The sequence below is a fragment of the Opisthocomus hoazin genome, chromosome Z (genome assembly GCF_030867145.1).
Source record: "Opisthocomus hoazin isolate bOpiHoa1 chromosome Z, bOpiHoa1.hap1, whole genome shotgun sequence".
Classification (NCBI taxonomy): domain Eukaryota; kingdom Metazoa; phylum Chordata; class Aves; order Opisthocomiformes; family Opisthocomidae; genus Opisthocomus; species Opisthocomus hoazin.
This window is the reverse complement of record NC_134454.1, coordinates 71573481-71590122: the sequence shown is the minus strand read 5'-3', so window position 1 is coordinate 71590122 and position 16642 is coordinate 71573481. Positions and strand designations below refer to the sequence as shown.

At 43.2% G+C, this 16642-nt stretch overlaps 1 protein-coding gene across 1 annotated transcript in view; it reads left to right on the top strand.

Annotated features, from left to right (window-relative positions):
* The window catches only part of ITGA2 (integrin subunit alpha 2), a 69824-nt gene that overhangs the window by 43272 nt on the left and 9910 nt on the right, over nucleotides 1–16642 (top strand). Inside the window, exons 15-26 of the mRNA XM_075411330.1 lie at nucleotides 306–442; nucleotides 1919–2058; nucleotides 3794–3945; nucleotides 5614–5724; nucleotides 6314–6396; nucleotides 7222–7363; nucleotides 10393–10485; nucleotides 11550–11626; nucleotides 11725–11808; nucleotides 14971–15073; nucleotides 15883–15993; nucleotides 16518–16622. Of these exons, the coding sequence (XP_075267445.1) occupies nucleotides 306–442; nucleotides 1919–2058; nucleotides 3794–3945; nucleotides 5614–5724; nucleotides 6314–6396; nucleotides 7222–7363; nucleotides 10393–10485; nucleotides 11550–11626; nucleotides 11725–11808; nucleotides 14971–15073; nucleotides 15883–15993; nucleotides 16518–16622 (1338 nt within the window). The remainder of the gene's footprint in view (nucleotides 1–305; nucleotides 443–1918; nucleotides 2059–3793; nucleotides 3946–5613; nucleotides 5725–6313; nucleotides 6397–7221; nucleotides 7364–10392; nucleotides 10486–11549; nucleotides 11627–11724; nucleotides 11809–14970; nucleotides 15074–15882; nucleotides 15994–16517; nucleotides 16623–16642) is intronic.

The window sequence follows — 16642 nt, the reverse complement described above, 5'->3', positions numbered from 1 at the left end:
CTGTTAAGCTTCCTATTCTTTGAGTTGCTTCATGTGAGATGGAAAAAGTTTCAAGTAAGTACTAACTGGCATACAGCAGTCAGTTAGCTGATCTGCTCCTAAGACAGAAAAATCCAGTCCCTTGTCTGCTCCAACAGAGGAAGAAAAAGTATTTAAAAGCATCTGAGAAAACATCCACAAAAGCATTTTGTTTAAACAATACATTGCGTATACAGGGAGTATTGGTGAAAATCTATTGCTTAGGCTGCTGTCTAGAGACTGAAGCACATTTGTGGCAAGCTCAGTAATCAAACTCTCTTTTCCAGAAAATTTTAGGATCGGATTCTGCTTTTGGACAACGGCTCCAGTTCTTTGGAAGATCAGTAGATGGCCATAGAGACTTAGACGACGATGACATTACTGATGTATCAGTTGGTGCCGATGGAAATGCAGTTCTGCTATGGTTGGTAAACTCTTTTAGAAAGGAAGCGCTTCATGATTCGGTTGCAAGTTGAGCATTTAATTAATTAAACAGCAAAACAAACAAACGAAAAAGCTCTTTCATTCCCTGTGTTCGGAGTTAACACGCTACTGCCTCATCGCTGCTATCATAGCTAGCTGAAAAGCAGCATTAGACTACACCTCTTTTAAATGTGTATCGCCAGACCATCAAAAGCGCAGACAGCGTGGGGGGCAGAGCCAGAGCCCATGGGGGAAAGCTGGGTGGCGGGGGCTGCCAGGAGGGACCTGGGCAGGGATGAGGAGATGCCCCTGCCCACTGCTGCTGCACAGACCCCTGCTCCGGAGGGACAGGGCAGCAGCAGGGAATGGGGCTTGCTGGAAGGTATTTGTAACAGCAGGTTGTACTTCAGTAGCCACAGCATAATTTGATAGCTGAGCCTCAGACCCTTGAAACCACATCGCACACAAGCTGCGTGACCTTTGCTGGCTAGTAGGCTAGTAGGGAGAAGAGAGTTGTCCTGCAGGGTAAGGACAGAGAGCAGTGAAAGAGAGCTGGCACCTATTTCTGGCAAGAAACCCATCTTTTCTGGCATGTGGCCTTTGCCAGGGCAATCCGAGTACTTTAATAAAACAAAGAAAGGCTTCACAGAACCCACATGTTCTGCCTTCCTAAGTACTGTGTATTTTCTACTACTTGCCTGAGGAGCTAAATTAAAATGTAGCTTGCTTTTGTATCTGTCACCTGACTTCTCGCCTGAGGCTCCCCACTGTAAGAAGAAAAACATAACTGAATTGCTACTTACTTCATAATGAAACAATATTATTAAAAAAGAATGGTCACTTGGACTTTTGACCGGCACTAGAACTGCTGCTGGTGGGAATTTTGGTAAAGAAAATTATGCTGCTTGGAGTACCAGCATTTATTTAAATTTGATTACTGAAGATGCTAATTTTTCTTGCACTCTGGCAGTTGGTCTGATTAATGAGTTTCACTTTTGATTAAAGTGTTTGTTTTTACATGCAGGGTTCCTTTGAAATGGTTCTTCAAACTCTTGATTAATTATGTGAAAGTTGTTTTTCTGAAAAATAAGATTATCAATTAAAATGAAGAATCGCCCTTCTTCTTCAGAGGAGCTCAGTAACTTCCCTAAAGGAGCAGAAGAAGGTTACTTGTTGGGAAAACAGGACAAGGGCTTCATTCTCTGTTATCTTAAGGGAAGGATTAGAGCATTAGTATAAATACATTGTTTATCCATTAATTTGGCATGATAAATTATTTATTGTGTTTACTGAAAGCTACTATATCAACAAATTCACTTATATGCAAAGAAAAATAATTTTACTGGCGCCATTTAAAAATGTTTACATTGGGAACCAAAAAAATCATCATTACATTTACAGACAGTAATAGACAACAGCTTCTACATTACCCAGGGCTCTTGAAAACCACATGGAACCTTTTAAAAATATTTTTCAGGTCACGAAGCATTGCAAATGTGTCCATAATTGCCTCCTTTAAACCTGAGAAAATCAGTCTGCTGAACAAGAACACAGAAATAACTGTCAAAATATGTTTTCAGGCTACATTTAGACCTGCTAAGAGAAACAATCAAGTGGGTAAGAGTATTTCAGTGACTTCTCTTACATTAATTTCTTCAAAAGTCCATTATTCAAATGAGTAGTGAAAATTCAAAAGATACATTAGTTTGAAAGTCAAGTAAGGCAAAATCATTATAAAACTTAAGTGCTTGAGGAAGTGTTTTTAAGTCCTACTTTCATGACTGGCTCCATAATCTTTGAAAAGTGAGGAATTAACTGTATAGAATCACAGAATCACAGAATCACAGAATCACAGAATGGTAGGGGATGGAAGGGACCTCTGTGGGTCATCTAGTCCAACCCTCCTGTCGAAGCAGGGTTATCTACAGTAGGCTGTAGAGGATCTTGTCCAGGCGGGTCTTGAATATCTCCAGAGAAGGAGACTCCACAACCTCCCTGGGCAGCCTGTTCCAGTGCTCCGTCACCCTCAGAGGGAAGAAATTCTTCCTCATGTTCAGCTGGAACTTCCTATGTTTCAGTTTGTGCCCATTGCCCCTTGTCCTGTCGCTGGGCACTACTGAAAAGAGCTTGGCCCCATCCTCCTGACACCCACCCTTCAGATATTTGTAAGTATATATTAGGTCCCCTCGCAGCCTTCTCTTCTTCAGGCTGAACAAGCCCAGCTCCCTCAGCCTCACCTCATAGGAGAGATGTTCCAGTCCCCTCACCATCCTTGTAGCCCTCCGCTGGACTCTCTCCAGTAGCTCCTCATCTTTCTTGAACTGGGGAGCCCAGAACTGGACAGAGTACTCCAGATGAGGCCTCACTAGGGCAGTGTAGAGGGGAAGGAGAACCTCCCTCAACCTGCTGGCCACACTCCTTTTGATGCACCCCAGGATCCCATTGGCTTTCTTGGCAGCCAGGGCACACTGCTGGCTCATGGTCAACTTGTCATCCACCAGGACACCCAGGTCCCTCTCCACAGAGCTGCTCTCCAGCAGATCCACCCCAAGCCTGTACTGATGCAAAATGAGATGTATAAATGAGAGCTATATTCTTGCTGTTCAACCAAGATAACATCATTAGCAAGAAGCTGATTTTTTCTGAACCTGCTGCTTTCAACAGCAGACTGCAGACTTCTCTCTTCAGAAAAAAAAAAGAAAATAAAATTCCATAGGCTCAGTGCAGATGTCAGTGGGGAGAAGCTCTTCTTTCCAGAGGACAGGAGAGAGCCAAATATCTCTGAGACCAGCACTGACCTCTTATGAAGCTATTTAGTTAAGCGTCATGGATAACACCAATTGTACTCCTTCAGTGCTATGTGTAATGCCTTTAGGAACATATGATTGTGAGCTATAAAATTAACGCTGAACTGCCACAGCATATTAGTTATAATATGAAGCGAAGAAGACAGAAATTATTATGTGATTGCAGAGAAGATGCAGATTCTTTACAGTCCCCTCAGAGTTCAGAGATATGGTTGCAAGGCCCCTTTATCTAGTGTAATCCTGGCCCTGCTGACTGGCTTCTTGCCTGAGCGGCAGGCTCAGACATCTGCAGTGGAGACTGAATTGATTGCCATTTAATGTGCTCTCTGTGGATGAGAACTTACGTCAGGATTTAAACCTGTTTGGCTGCTTTGGAAAACACAAGAGAATTTTTTTTCATTTTGAGACTGCTCTGTGTTTAGCTACAATAAAAGTAAAATACTTGGTGTGGTTTGGAAATCCTGGTCACTCTGTAATGTTGAGCATAGTAATGAGATCATGGGCAGTCATACTGAGCAAAAAGTTTACTCATACTTTTCTTGTAGCTATAAAGTACAATGCAACATTGGATGCAGATCTCCAGTCCTCTAGAGTGACTTCTAGAGGATTGTTCAAAGAAAATAATGAAAGGTACATGCAGAGGGATCTTGTGGTACGTCATGAGGAGAATTGTGTTCATGACGTCTTCAGTGTACAGGTAAGTGCAATTGCAAGCAGTCTTATGCAACAAAAATGATCAGAGGAAGACGATTAACTTTTTGTCTGTAACATGAATTTCATGCATGGTGTACTCAATGATTTATGTTTCTCAAATCCCCCACAACTGAAAAATATTTAGTAAGATTCTGATTTCAAAGAAACTAATAACTGTCAAATTCAGCAGAACTTTTTAGGACAGAAGAGGCAGTTCTTAATTATGTAATTCAGCTCTGACATAACACAGAGCCCATAGTCCATAGTTTCAATAGATTTTAATTTCCCTCCGAGTAGATTCTTCTCTAAGAACTGAGACATACATGCAAATGTTTTCTCTCAAGTTAACAACATTTCAGGCAGACTTCTGGTGCAGGCTAACCCTAGGTATACACCTAGGAAAAAAATAAAAATAAGCAAGTCTCCATCTTTCTCTAGAACTGAAGACCAAACACAGCCCTGTAAGTTGCCTTAAGCCCCCTGCATGATGCTAGGTCAGGTAGAAGACTTTGATTCCTGCTTTGCTTTTCAATGCAAATATCTTTGACTTTTTGATGACATATAATGCCATTGTGGAGCCATGAGCCATAGGGCTAGAAGAGTATTCATCCAATACTAAGAAACAGAGGAGGCATGAGGTGTATTGTGTTTTAGTGTTGCTCAGGCCTAGCTGCTCTCTGTGATGGTAAGGAAGAATGGAATAGGAATTTGACTTCTGCAGCTAGGTGAAAATGAAAGTCACCTGGTGATGACTTTTGAGGACCAGCTCCTGCAGTTGCAGAGAATCTGCATGTTTCTTAGCCCTAGAAGTGACTGTGATGAGTAGAGTCTCCAGGAATCCAAGGAAAATCAGTTTTATCATGGAAATGGCAACAAAAGCTACAGAGGAGCCCACACCAGGCAATCTCACAAAATTATGTCTGTCAAGAAATGAAGCTTTGTACAGTTACTTCTTCTTGTTTAAAACAAGTATGATTTTACTAAGCATTGTCAATTTATACAATCATAGAATGGTTTGGGTTGGAAGAGATCTTAAAGATCACTTGGTTCCAACCCCACTGCCGGGGCAGGGACACCCTCCACTAGATCAGGGTGCTCAAAGCCACATCCAGCCTGGCCTTGGACACTTCCAGGGAGGGGGCATCCACAGCTTCTCCGGGATATCTGTGCCAGTGCCTCACCACCATCACAGAAAATAATTTCTTCCTTATATCTAATGCAAATCTACCCTCTTTCAGCTTGAAGCCATTACCCCTTGTCCTGTCACTACAGGCCCTTGTAAAGAGTCCCTCTCCAGCTTTCCTGTAGGCCCCCTTCAAGTACTGGAAGGCTGCTATAAGGTCCCCTAGAGCCTTCTCTACTCCAGGCTGAACAGCCCAAACTCTCTCAGCTTTTCCTTACAGGTGAGGTGCTCCAGCCCTCGGATCATTTTCGTGGCCCTTCTCCAGACCTGCTTCAACAGGTCCATGTCTTTCCTGTGCTGGAGGCTGGAGATCTGGATGCAGGACTCTAGGTGGGCTCTCACCAGACCGGAGTAGAGGGGCAGAATCACTCTGCTCTGGTGAAGACCCCACCTGGACTACTGTTTTGTGTTTACTGTTTACAATGGAATTACCATTTTCACCCTGTTTGCTGTGCTGACAGCTGTCATCTGAACCATGTGTTTTTACAGGAACCTTCCGATGCAGTGAACTCACTTAGTTTGCGCATTGACATTGGCCTCTCAAATCCTGGCTCCAGCCCTGTCCTAGATATATATTCTCCTACATCTGTGGCCTATAGTGTAAGTATGCAGACTTACTACTGAAAAATGCATGGCTATACACAGTTTCATAACGTGTGGCCCCCACAAACACGAAAGAGGTGTGTGCAAGTGAAAACTGGTGTTACAGGTAAGTCACTGGGCTGAAAGCAGGCACCTGGGGGGTGTCCCCTGGTTCCTTTTATACCTTTTTCTGTACTTCATGGGCTTGCTCACACACACGCACGCACCAGCACCACAGCATAACAAGCATGTTGGTTGAGCCATGTCACTGTTGTGAACTTCTAGTTCATGGCAAAGATTAACTATTTTACGTTAGTTTATCCTTCAGTAAAAGAGTACGTAAAAGAGTGATGGAACTCCTTTGATTACATCACATTTGTTGTGGGTTGACAGTAGCGTGCACCATTCCTACCTATCAGTTGACATGTAGCAATATGTTATCCAGTGTTAACTTGTTCATGTATCAGAGTTTTTAATGTCCTTCAGAATGATTTTCTTACTTGCAAATCAAGAATGTGCTTCACCTTAGAGATGTTTGCACTCTGCTGTCTGTAGATAATTTTGAAGTTGAGCCTTGTCATTCATGAAATGTTTTTTGGTTTTGTAGATTCCTTTTATTAAAGACTGTGGTGAAGATGAACTTTGTATCTGTGATGTTGTTCTGAATGTTCAGCGGAAGGCATATGATGGGTAAGAGCTGAATCAACAGAAGTGTTGAGGGTGGGAGTTAAATTTTCATGAGCAGGTTTGACTGTAGGCTTTGGATGAATTTCGACATGAGAATGCCTTTATAGTTCAGCATCTACTTAGACATAGCAGGGATAAAAAAAGCAATAGCATTTCTGTCTCAATAACTAATCAAGGAAAAAGAGGTATGATAAGAACACAGATGTAGAATTCAGACTCTTGTTAGCTTAGACGAACCCAGGTTCTGGTACCTTAGGGCTGAACACACAGTGAGCATGCAGGAGAATCGTGACTGGCTGGCTGCTGTCGGGAGAGGGAGCACACTGGGAGAGCAGCAGCAGCTGCAGCAGCAGTCTGGGTCCCTCCATGGGGAGCAGTGAGGATCCTGCAGCAGCCTGTGCCATGGGGGAGCTGAGGCCAGATATTTGGGCAGCATATATTGCAAGTCCATGTGCAGATATATGCATACATGTACAGTACACAGAGAGAGCGGGCTGCCTCCTCCTGGAACTGCCAGTCGGGTCTGCCGCCCGCGCTCTGCCCGCATTCGTGCCAGGGTAGAGCCCTTGAAAATTCAGCAAAGTGACTTTTACCATACATAATCAAGGTCTGCACTTTGAGAAGACACTAACTCCATTCAGTTTTAAGAAACACTATCACAGATTTTCTTATGTCAAAGGGTTTAGGAAGCAGAGGATTTAAGTGCGTAAAATGTAGGAAATGTCTTGCTGTGATTGTTATTTGTTGTTGGCTACAGGCAACACATTTTCATGATCCACAGCTGTTCTGGTACCTCTGTTTACAACAATGGACTTTATTTTCCAACAGCAAACAGCAGTTTGTTGTCAGCAGCAAAAACAGAAGACTAACGTTCAATGTGAAATTGAGAAATAAAAAAGAAAATGCATATAACACCAGAATCCAGGCTACATTTTCAGACAACTTGTTTTTTGCTTCATCGTCTTTACCGGTATGTGATACCCAACCTCACTGTTTCTGTTATTACCACTGATTTTTGAGGTTCTCGGAGAAATTTTTTTTTTTTCTTTCTAGTAGAGCCTGTCCCAGGAAAGAATGTGTGTGCAAACCTCTCTCCCAATTTATTTTCTTGGATACCAGAATTATTCCCTTCGGCATATCAGTTTATTTAGGTCAAGGAGAGACACTGCCAACTCAGCATAAAAGTTGGCAATCTGTCGAGTTTTACCTCACCTCAGTATTTCAGTCATCTTTTCCTCACTTTAGGCCTTGGCACCCACATCTTCTGCTTGACTCCCAACAGCATGCCTGAATGCAGTTGCTGTGCCACAGGGAATTTGTATTTGATAAATCAAGCATGCAGCATCTATGATGCGGCCTTAAAGCACAGCCTTTGGATATAGAAATAGCGTTACTGCCAACACAATATGTTCCAGCTAGACAATCAGAGTGAAATGATTGCTATACCAGAAGCTCTTCTTCTAATTAATTTTGTCTTAGAAAAGGGAAAAGAAAGGAATTATACATACTATTTTGGGGATTGCAGTAAATCTATAATCTCAACTGTTGCTCCCAAACAATTCATGAAGGATGAAATCCAGACTTCAGCGCTTGGCTTATGTGGTCAGGCCACTATGGGAGAGGTGCGTGATAATCCTAGGGGTGAAATCCAGAGCAATCCCTACACTGACAGGAGAAGAGGGATAGGAGCATGCATCACTGCCCAAGAGCAGCATTTTCCTGAACAATGAACTGGCAGAAGTACTCCACACAGCGCTGAGGGTGCCCCTCTACCTCCCCATCCTGTTATGTAGCAGAATTGCTCATTCCACTCGTGCCAAAAGACCACACTGGAGCTAGGATTTTTTTTTTTTTTGCTTTAAAATCCCATTTGCTTAGTATTTCAGCCTGCAAGTGAAGCTTTTGACCAAAAATGTGCCTGCTGCAAAGCGGGAAGAAAAGCACAAGCTGAGAATGTATGGGTGGTGTCTGAGGGGGTTTTGTAGCAAAATTGATGAATAGTAAATGTCTACTAGGGATGCTTGTAACAAAAGAGTACATTTTAAGGAATACTTTTCAAGGGGATGTTAACTGTCTATGGTCTAAGAGTTTGTCTTTGATGTAGGATGATGACATGGTAAATCTTCTGCAAATTAGTAAATAAACACTTAAGTATTGCGGATTTTCCTACAAAAAGTATGATAGAGTTCCGCTCTGCACACTAACTTCTACAGTGAGAGTACTTAAGTAGCTCTCAGGTTGTGTAAATATGTCTGAAAAAGTTCTGTAAAAATCCTGTCAGAAAGCACTGTACAAGTTAATCATAGAATCATAGAATGGTTTGGGTTGGAAGGGACCTTAAAGATCATCTAGTTCCAACCCCCCTGCCATGGGCAGGGACACCCTCCACTAGTTCAGGTTGCTCAAAGCCCCATCCAGCCTGGCCTTGAACACTTCCAGGGAGGGGGCATCCACAGCTTCTCTGGGATATCTGTGCCAGTGCCTCACCACCCTCACAGTAAAGAATTTCTTCCTTATATCTAATGTAAATCTACCCTCTTTCAGCTTGAAGCCATTACCCCTTGTCCTATCACCACAAGCCCTTGTAAACAGTCCCTCTCCATCCTTCCTGTAGGCCCCTTCAGGTACTGGAAGGCTGCAGTATTGTCTCCCTGGAGCTTTCTCTTCTGGAGGCTGAACAGCCCCAACTCTCTCAGCCTTTCCTCACAGGGGAGGTGCTCCAGCCCTCGGATCATTTTGGTGGCCCTTCTCCGGACCTGCTCCAACAGGTCCATGTCTTCCGTGTGCTGGAGGCTAGAGATCTGGATGCAGGACTCTAGGTGGGCTCTCACCAGAGCGGAGCAGAGGGGCAGAATCCCCTCCTTTGACCTGCTGGCCACGCTGCTTTAGATGCAGCCCAGGATACGTTTGGCCTTCTGGGTTGTGAGCACACACTGCTAGGTCGTGTTGAGCTTCTCCTCAACCAGTACTGCCAAGTTCTTCTCCTCAGGGCTGCTCTCAATTTATTCTCTGCCCAGCCTGTATTTGTGCTTGGGATTGCCCTGACCCATGTGCAGGACCTTGCACTTGGCCTTGTTGAACTTCATGAGGTTCACATATGCCCACCTCTAAAGCCTGAGGAATGCCACCCATCACTGGTTGCCACATTGAACCGTTGACCGTAACTGTTTGAGTGCAACCATCCAGCCAATTTGTTATCCACTGAGTGGTCCATCCATCAAATCCATGTTGAGAGAGCTAGAGACAGGGATGTTGTGAAGGACAATGTCAAATGCTGTGCTCAAGGCCAGGTAGATGACATTATTTGCTCTTCCCTTATCCACCAAGGCAGTAAGCCCGTCGTAGAAGGCCACCCAATTTGTCAGGCATGATTTGCCCTTAGTGAAGCCATGCTGGCTGTCACAAATCACCTTATTTTCCATGTTCCTTAGCACAGTTTCCAGGAGGATCTGCTCCATGATCTTGCTGGGCACAGAGGTGAGACTGACTGGCCTGTAGTTCCAGGAGTCTTCCTTTTTACCCTTTTTGAAAATGGGAGTTACATTTCTCCTTTTTCTGTCAGTGGGAACTTCAGCAGACTGCCACAGCTTCTAAAATATGATGGGTAGTGGCATAGCAACTTCATTGCCAGTTCCTTCAGGACCTGAAGCATGCACCTGATCAGGTCCCGTGAACTTGTGCACTTTCAGGTTCCTTAGATGGTCTCGAACCTCTAGCCTGTATTCCTTTTTCCAAGCCCAGCACAAAGTTCTAACAAGATCATTACAGCTCACAAGAAACCACATAGGACTGGTCCTTGTACCACCTTTCTCCTGCCTCTTTCCTAGCTCTGCCTATGGCCCACATGTCTGCTCCATCTCTAGGAGTTACTGCCATAACCCCTCTTTGTACTGCTCCTTAGTGTAATACATGTCTTGTTGAAGATACAGACTGGGAACTTGCTCTCTGCTTTGTCAAAACCTGATATTAAGATGACTTTTCTGTCTGTTTCCTCTGCAGAGTGATGGGACTGAAGTCTCGTGTCAGACAGGAACAGCACAAAGCACAATCATTTGCGAAATAAGCTATCCTGTTTTCAGAGCAGGACAACAGGTACAGCTAGCATGTTTAAATAACCTTGAATGTTACACAAAAGCTTTTTTGTTGTTGTTTTCCCCTAAGTCTGCATTTACTGCTAGTGAAGATTTCTTAGATTTGGCAACAGTTAACTTCCCTTTGGGTTTCAGAGGCATTAAAAGAAGAGGGCTAAACTTCTGTGACTCCCTGCCAGATTAAAGGAAAAAAGGCTCCTGAAGCACCTTTGTCCCTACCCATGGCTTCCAAATGTTACTGCAGCTTTGTAACTCTTGGAGGGTGAGGGCTGGAGACAGAAGCAGAGAGTGTCATGCGTAGCCTCCTGGGGAATGAGCACAATTCCCAACAAACTCCTCCTGCTGCGTGAACCTGGGGTAGCTCCCTCTCCTGCTCTGGGAATCTCATCTCTCCAAGAAAGCAGTATTGCCTTGAGAGGAGATGGGTGGCCCACACAGCCCTAGGATAGATCATGTATCCTTTTTCCCATATATACCATAAATCTCAGGGCATCTGTGGTTTTGTGGAACTTAATTTCTTATTCCTCAAGGGCCGAACAGAAGTAGGCTTCCAGCCTCTAGCACAGCCAACTAGAGCAATAAGAAACTTGCTAGAAGGAATAGAAACATGATGTCGGGGGGGGGGGGGGGGGATAAAAAAAAACTAATTACATATAGAAAGTTAAGTTTGTTCTGAATTTTTAATGGCATTGGTCAAAGTGGACCTGTTGGAACAAATGGAAGAAAAGAGTGAATACAAAGCTTGTGTTAGTGCTAGTCTGTGTAAGTATGTAATTGAAGCAATCCTGAACACCTTTTGTTGCAGTTTGTAGCTAGTTATACACAATTCAAAAATGCAAATAGCTCCTTTTTATGTAACAATGCCAATTTGTAGGGGAAAGCGAGAATAAAGCAATTCTGGAGTATTAGAAATTACTGAAATATTACACAGGAATCAGTGGAGAATTCAGATACACAGGGCAATTCTAGATTGTTGCACATATAAATAATTTCATTGCTATTGGGAAGTCCTTTGGGTGTTGTACCATTAACTCATTTTACTGTGTGTTCCTTTCTCTTCCATAGGTATCCTTTGATATTAGTTTTGATTTTAACCTGAAAAATCTTCAGAATGTGGCAGTTCTAAGTTTTCATGCATTGAGGTAAAGTATATAATCTGATGAAAGCAAGTTAGGTATTAATGCCTTATTTATATGAAATAATATTGTAACACCTGACTTAAATGTCTTTTGATGAACAGCGAAAGTAAGGAAGAGCAGGAGTTGGACAACCACGTCAACTTATCAATTCCTTTGCGGTATGATGCAGAAATTCACTTCACAAGGTACACTGAATAATGTAAAGAGTCACTGTCATTTTGCCAAGGCATTTGAATGTAGTAACAGTCTTGAAAGGCCACTGAAAAGATAGTGAAACTCTGTTTTCAGTTTGGAAGTCGCTAGAAATTCCCATTTCATCAACAGCAGCAGAATTTTATGTTCTTCCAATAATCTTATAAGTAAAAAATTATGGAATGTGTAGTAAGAAATCATGGATCCGTGTTTACCTCTGCACAGTTGTTACAGATGCTCACGTGAGTGTAAGTGGTACAAAAACCAACAGTGCTTGTGGTTTTGGTAATATGATTAGTGTATATTATATAATAAGGTTGGGCCTCTGGGCTCAAATGTGGTGACATTGGATCAAAACTGGAGTTAAAGTGATCAAAACTAAACAAAAGAATATCAACAAAAAGAAAAAAATGCCCCAGATGAAACTTGCAGCAAGGAGGGGGGAAGAAAAAAAAAATTATGGACATGTCTGCTGAACTTGGACCAAAAATACAAACTCTTGTTAGGAGTTTGAGATAGTAATTTGAACATGGCAGATTCGCCCTTGCTCCTCACTGCAGCTGTGCTGGCATCGGGAGCAGCACACCCCGCTTTCCCATGTACCCGCAGAGATGCTCTGGCTCGCACCTAGCCCTTCCCTCTTGGTGTCAGCCCTTTCGCCTCCACGCAGAAGTCAGGTCAGGGCTGTGCAAGAGGGGCCCTTTACCCTGGGAAGGGCACTTTGTAAGGAGGGACGGCTGGGCGGGCAGGGGGAGAGAGACAGGCAAAATTCCTTTTAAGACTGCTCTTCATATCATGCCCTCTTATCTTGAGCCCTGGAAACCCCTGGTGATTTGGGACGCACTGAAACAGAAACAGAAACAGACTGGTTTCACTCTCAGATCAAGATAGGATATTTTACTTTTCATCAAAGAAAAAATTTATCTTTCCCAATTACTGAATTACTGTGTCTGGGAGCGGATAAACTACATGTAGTTGCATCTGATGCACTTGGTCACCAGTTCTTAGTGAATAATGCTTTTGCATCCCGAAGCATTCAAAAATTTGTAAACGTAAACTGATAGAAAATAAATAGTAATTATTCAAAGAATGACAGAAATTTGAAAAAGAGAAAGCTGCTAAAAATGCACAGCAACAATGAATTCAGAAAACGAATATTCCAAGATCACCACAATTGCGAGAACTGTTGGCAGCGTTGGAAGACCTGAGCTGGAACAGGGGCCACAGCAGCAGTTTCACAATATTCAGAGGCCCTGCATTCACTGTGGCTAGATGCACCAATTCTGGAGTCATGCAGAATTTTTCGAATCATTTTAATTGCAGAGAAGCATTTGAGTCCGTGATGCAAGTTCCTTCGGCTCCCTTAGAAGGTTGCATGAGACTTCGGCAGAAGCAGAGTGTTTGTTACCAAAGTTAGCAGTGGCACAGAGGCTCAGGAGCGTCTGAGTAGGGGGCTAGCACAGCAACTTAAGCGGCCTTCTAGGAAACTGAGATGGTGCAAACTTGAATCAGCAAATTTCATTAGCTGAGAAATATGAACAGACACTCATTGCTTCAGAAAAGGCCAGGCATGGAGTCTATAAAAGAGTTACTCAAGGAAAAACAGGAGTTTGAATTCAGGTGCAGTTCCTAAGTATGAGAAAATGCAATTTCATATGCAAGTCAAGGCATGAAGGAATCCCTGCTGCCATAAAAGGAATAGTTATTCTTGGAGATTAATCACTTTAAAAGAACTAAAGGAAATATACATTAAGCCAAGGTACAATTTTAAATGCTTCCCTTGGAGTTAGCTCATTTTCACTCTTCCATTTCGGAAGTACCTATTTGGAGATAGTTCCTTCTTGAGGCAGGTAATACAGCTGAGGAGCAACCTCTTAAAATACAGAGGTTGAGAACAAAGTGTTGTCTTGCTGAAGTGAAGCCTTTCTAGGGAAAAACTCCTGAGTTTCCAGGAGAAGAGGTGGGAATCAGTCTTACCAGTGACTCCTGCAAGGACAAGCAGGCTGATACTGTGCATCCTGGAAGGACTGGAGCTTTGAGCAGTAAGGAAGCGGAAAATGCTTCACGTGGGTTTTCCTAGCAGTCCCTGTGAGGAGGCCCTTCAAGGAAAGGGCCTGTGGGAGGAAGTATGGAGGACTGAAAAGGACCCACCGTGCAGTGTGGAGGAGCAAAACTGATCAAGAAGCACCTCTGTGAGACTGCACACATTGTTAGTTTGGGATTGTATGCACAGGTGTTGCTCAGATTAAACAGGGAGAGCGGCACTGGTAAAGAGGATGGATTTACACCTTGTGCTACAGGAAGAGCTGATGTAGGAATTATGATAGCATCTGCTTCTTGTTAACTCACTCCCCAGCTTGCTTTTTGGCTGCCCAAATTAGCCTCCTAATGAAAGCTAACGATGAAGAACAGACACAGTTCTGGATGGTTCAGCAGAGGAGCTGCTCACAGGTAGCAGTGCATGGATGTGTGGCACTACACAGGGATGCTTCCATTGTCTTTGAGCATGGTCCCAGCTGGCCGAGCCCCTCGAGCATCAACAGGCCCTCGCACCGCATCCTTCCGTCGCACACCTGTAATTTCATGCTGTGGTGGGTTGCAACCACCCTCATGTTACTTTGGAAATTTTGAAACCCATAGATACTGAAGAAAGTGTCCCAGAGGAGACAGAAGGCTACATGGTATGTACCATGCACACGAGCAGGGTGCTGTGTGTTTGCACATCCAGGCAGTGTGGAAACGAGCCTGCCTGTGGTCTGTGATGTCAGGGCGCTTCAGAGTCGGTCAGTATTTGCTGTTACAGATGTACCAAGGGGGACTGTCGGGGGGCTCCTTCTGAGGCAGGAGACCACTGCAAGGCTGAAAGTCGCCGTCTGTGCCTGGGAGCGGAGCTTGCGGTGTGGCACTGAAACACCACGGGATGCGGGAGGCTGAGCGGAGCTCCCCCCATCTTACCTTCACATGCTCGCTCCGGCTCCAGGCTGTGGTACACCATGTATTTTCTTAACCAGCATGGTAATATTCAAACAGCAGTACGAGTGACTGATTTTTCCTCTGACTGTACTTCTGACCTGTTTCACAAAGGCATGTGCAGTAACATATGTTTTCAAAGCAGCTGCCAAATTGAAATGTATTGTTTTATGGTTGTTAACTAGGCTTGCCAGCATCAACTTTTATGAAGTATACTCTGGTCATAACATTCCTTCCACTGTGAATAATTTTGAAGATATTGGCCCCACATTCAACTTCTCAGTTAAGGTTAGTATCTGGTTCTCGTTCGGGAAGCTGCCTCACCTCCTCCTATAGCCTGGTCCCAAAACATAGTTGCAAAAACATTCCTGATTTCAGTGTCTGATTTTGATGCTTTTGAATCAGTCAAGTAAGAAAAAAAAACCTGCAAATAGCTGGGGAATAAATGCTTACAGTCTTTATGAGGTTAAGGATGAAGTCTGCACTTACTGCACAAGTAGAATGGGGGAGGGATTGGTCCTGCACTGTTTACGTATTTAGAAGATGGTTAATGCTTAACTTCAGGCCAACTTAGACTGTTTTTTCACAAAGCATATTTGTCTTCTACCAACTTGATAAAGGAAAACAAGTCTTTGCAGGCTTGGACTTTGAAACTTTAAGTTTGGCAAGGGTTAAACATTCAAACCAGATGCAAGAATTAGCCAGATCACAGCATTTATTACATAACTCAGAAAACCTTTGATCCAAATATGCAACATGGAAGAAACTTAAATTATCTTCAGTTTACATTCCTGTGACTGCTACTCTGAAGGACTAAATAACAGGCCTATTGACTGTGGCAGAGTATTTGCTTTTCAAAACATATTTCATGCAGTTAATGTGAGCTTTGCTAAGGAAACAGGCAGCGACCTGAAGCTATGCAGTACTATTGGCATAATGTAATTACTACCCTAGTAAGTGCCTAGTGCAAAAAACATTGATGCAAAGGAATGCAGTTCTTCCATACTCCATGATTTCTGATTTTCTTGCTATACCAAATAATTTATGCATACGGAAGTACAGATACCTGAATTAATTGTGAGTTATTTGCTTTGCAGGTAACAACAGGAAGTATTCCAGTAAAGACGGCATCTGTAAAAATCTATCTTCCAGAATTCACCAGCAAAGACAACCCACTGATGTATGTAACTGCAGTCACCACAGACCAGGTAAAGAACTGAATTACATGAACTGCTGTGTTTTGGGGCTTAATCAGTACCATAAACATCAATTATTTCCTTCATAGTGTGGCTGACATTCAGAGAATCTATGCCCTTTCCCCTTGTTCCTCCCTCAGAAAGGGAAGGAGAAGGACCACGATGTCAGCAGTACGCTAGTCTATTACTTGGCAGATGTGGATTATCTTTACAGTCAATGGCTGGCTTTTCGTATGACTCTGGAACTCCAGCTAGGTCCTTCTCCAAGTTCCTGGGAAGGTTATAGTAAAAATGGAATGTTTTAGACTGGGACAAACCCTTCAGGTCAGTCTCTGGGCAAAAAAATTACAATAAGAGCCATTTAATTCTGACCAAAACCACATACAGTCTCTTAGTTTCCTGAAGTATCCAGTGTTACATAATTCACAATACAGCCTTTCACAGCCACAGTCTCATCCCAGAAATATATATTATTACAATGACTATATACTCCTGAGTATGATGTCACCCAGTTTCATTCCTGCCATCATTCCCAGGCCAGAGGTGTTACTTGTCAAGCTCAGCTAAATCCATTGCAAATAGGAAAAATACCTTATTCTGCGTCTTTCACAAAAGAGAACTTCAGAGCTTCCAAAGAACTGGTGAGTAAGACTCATGGCTG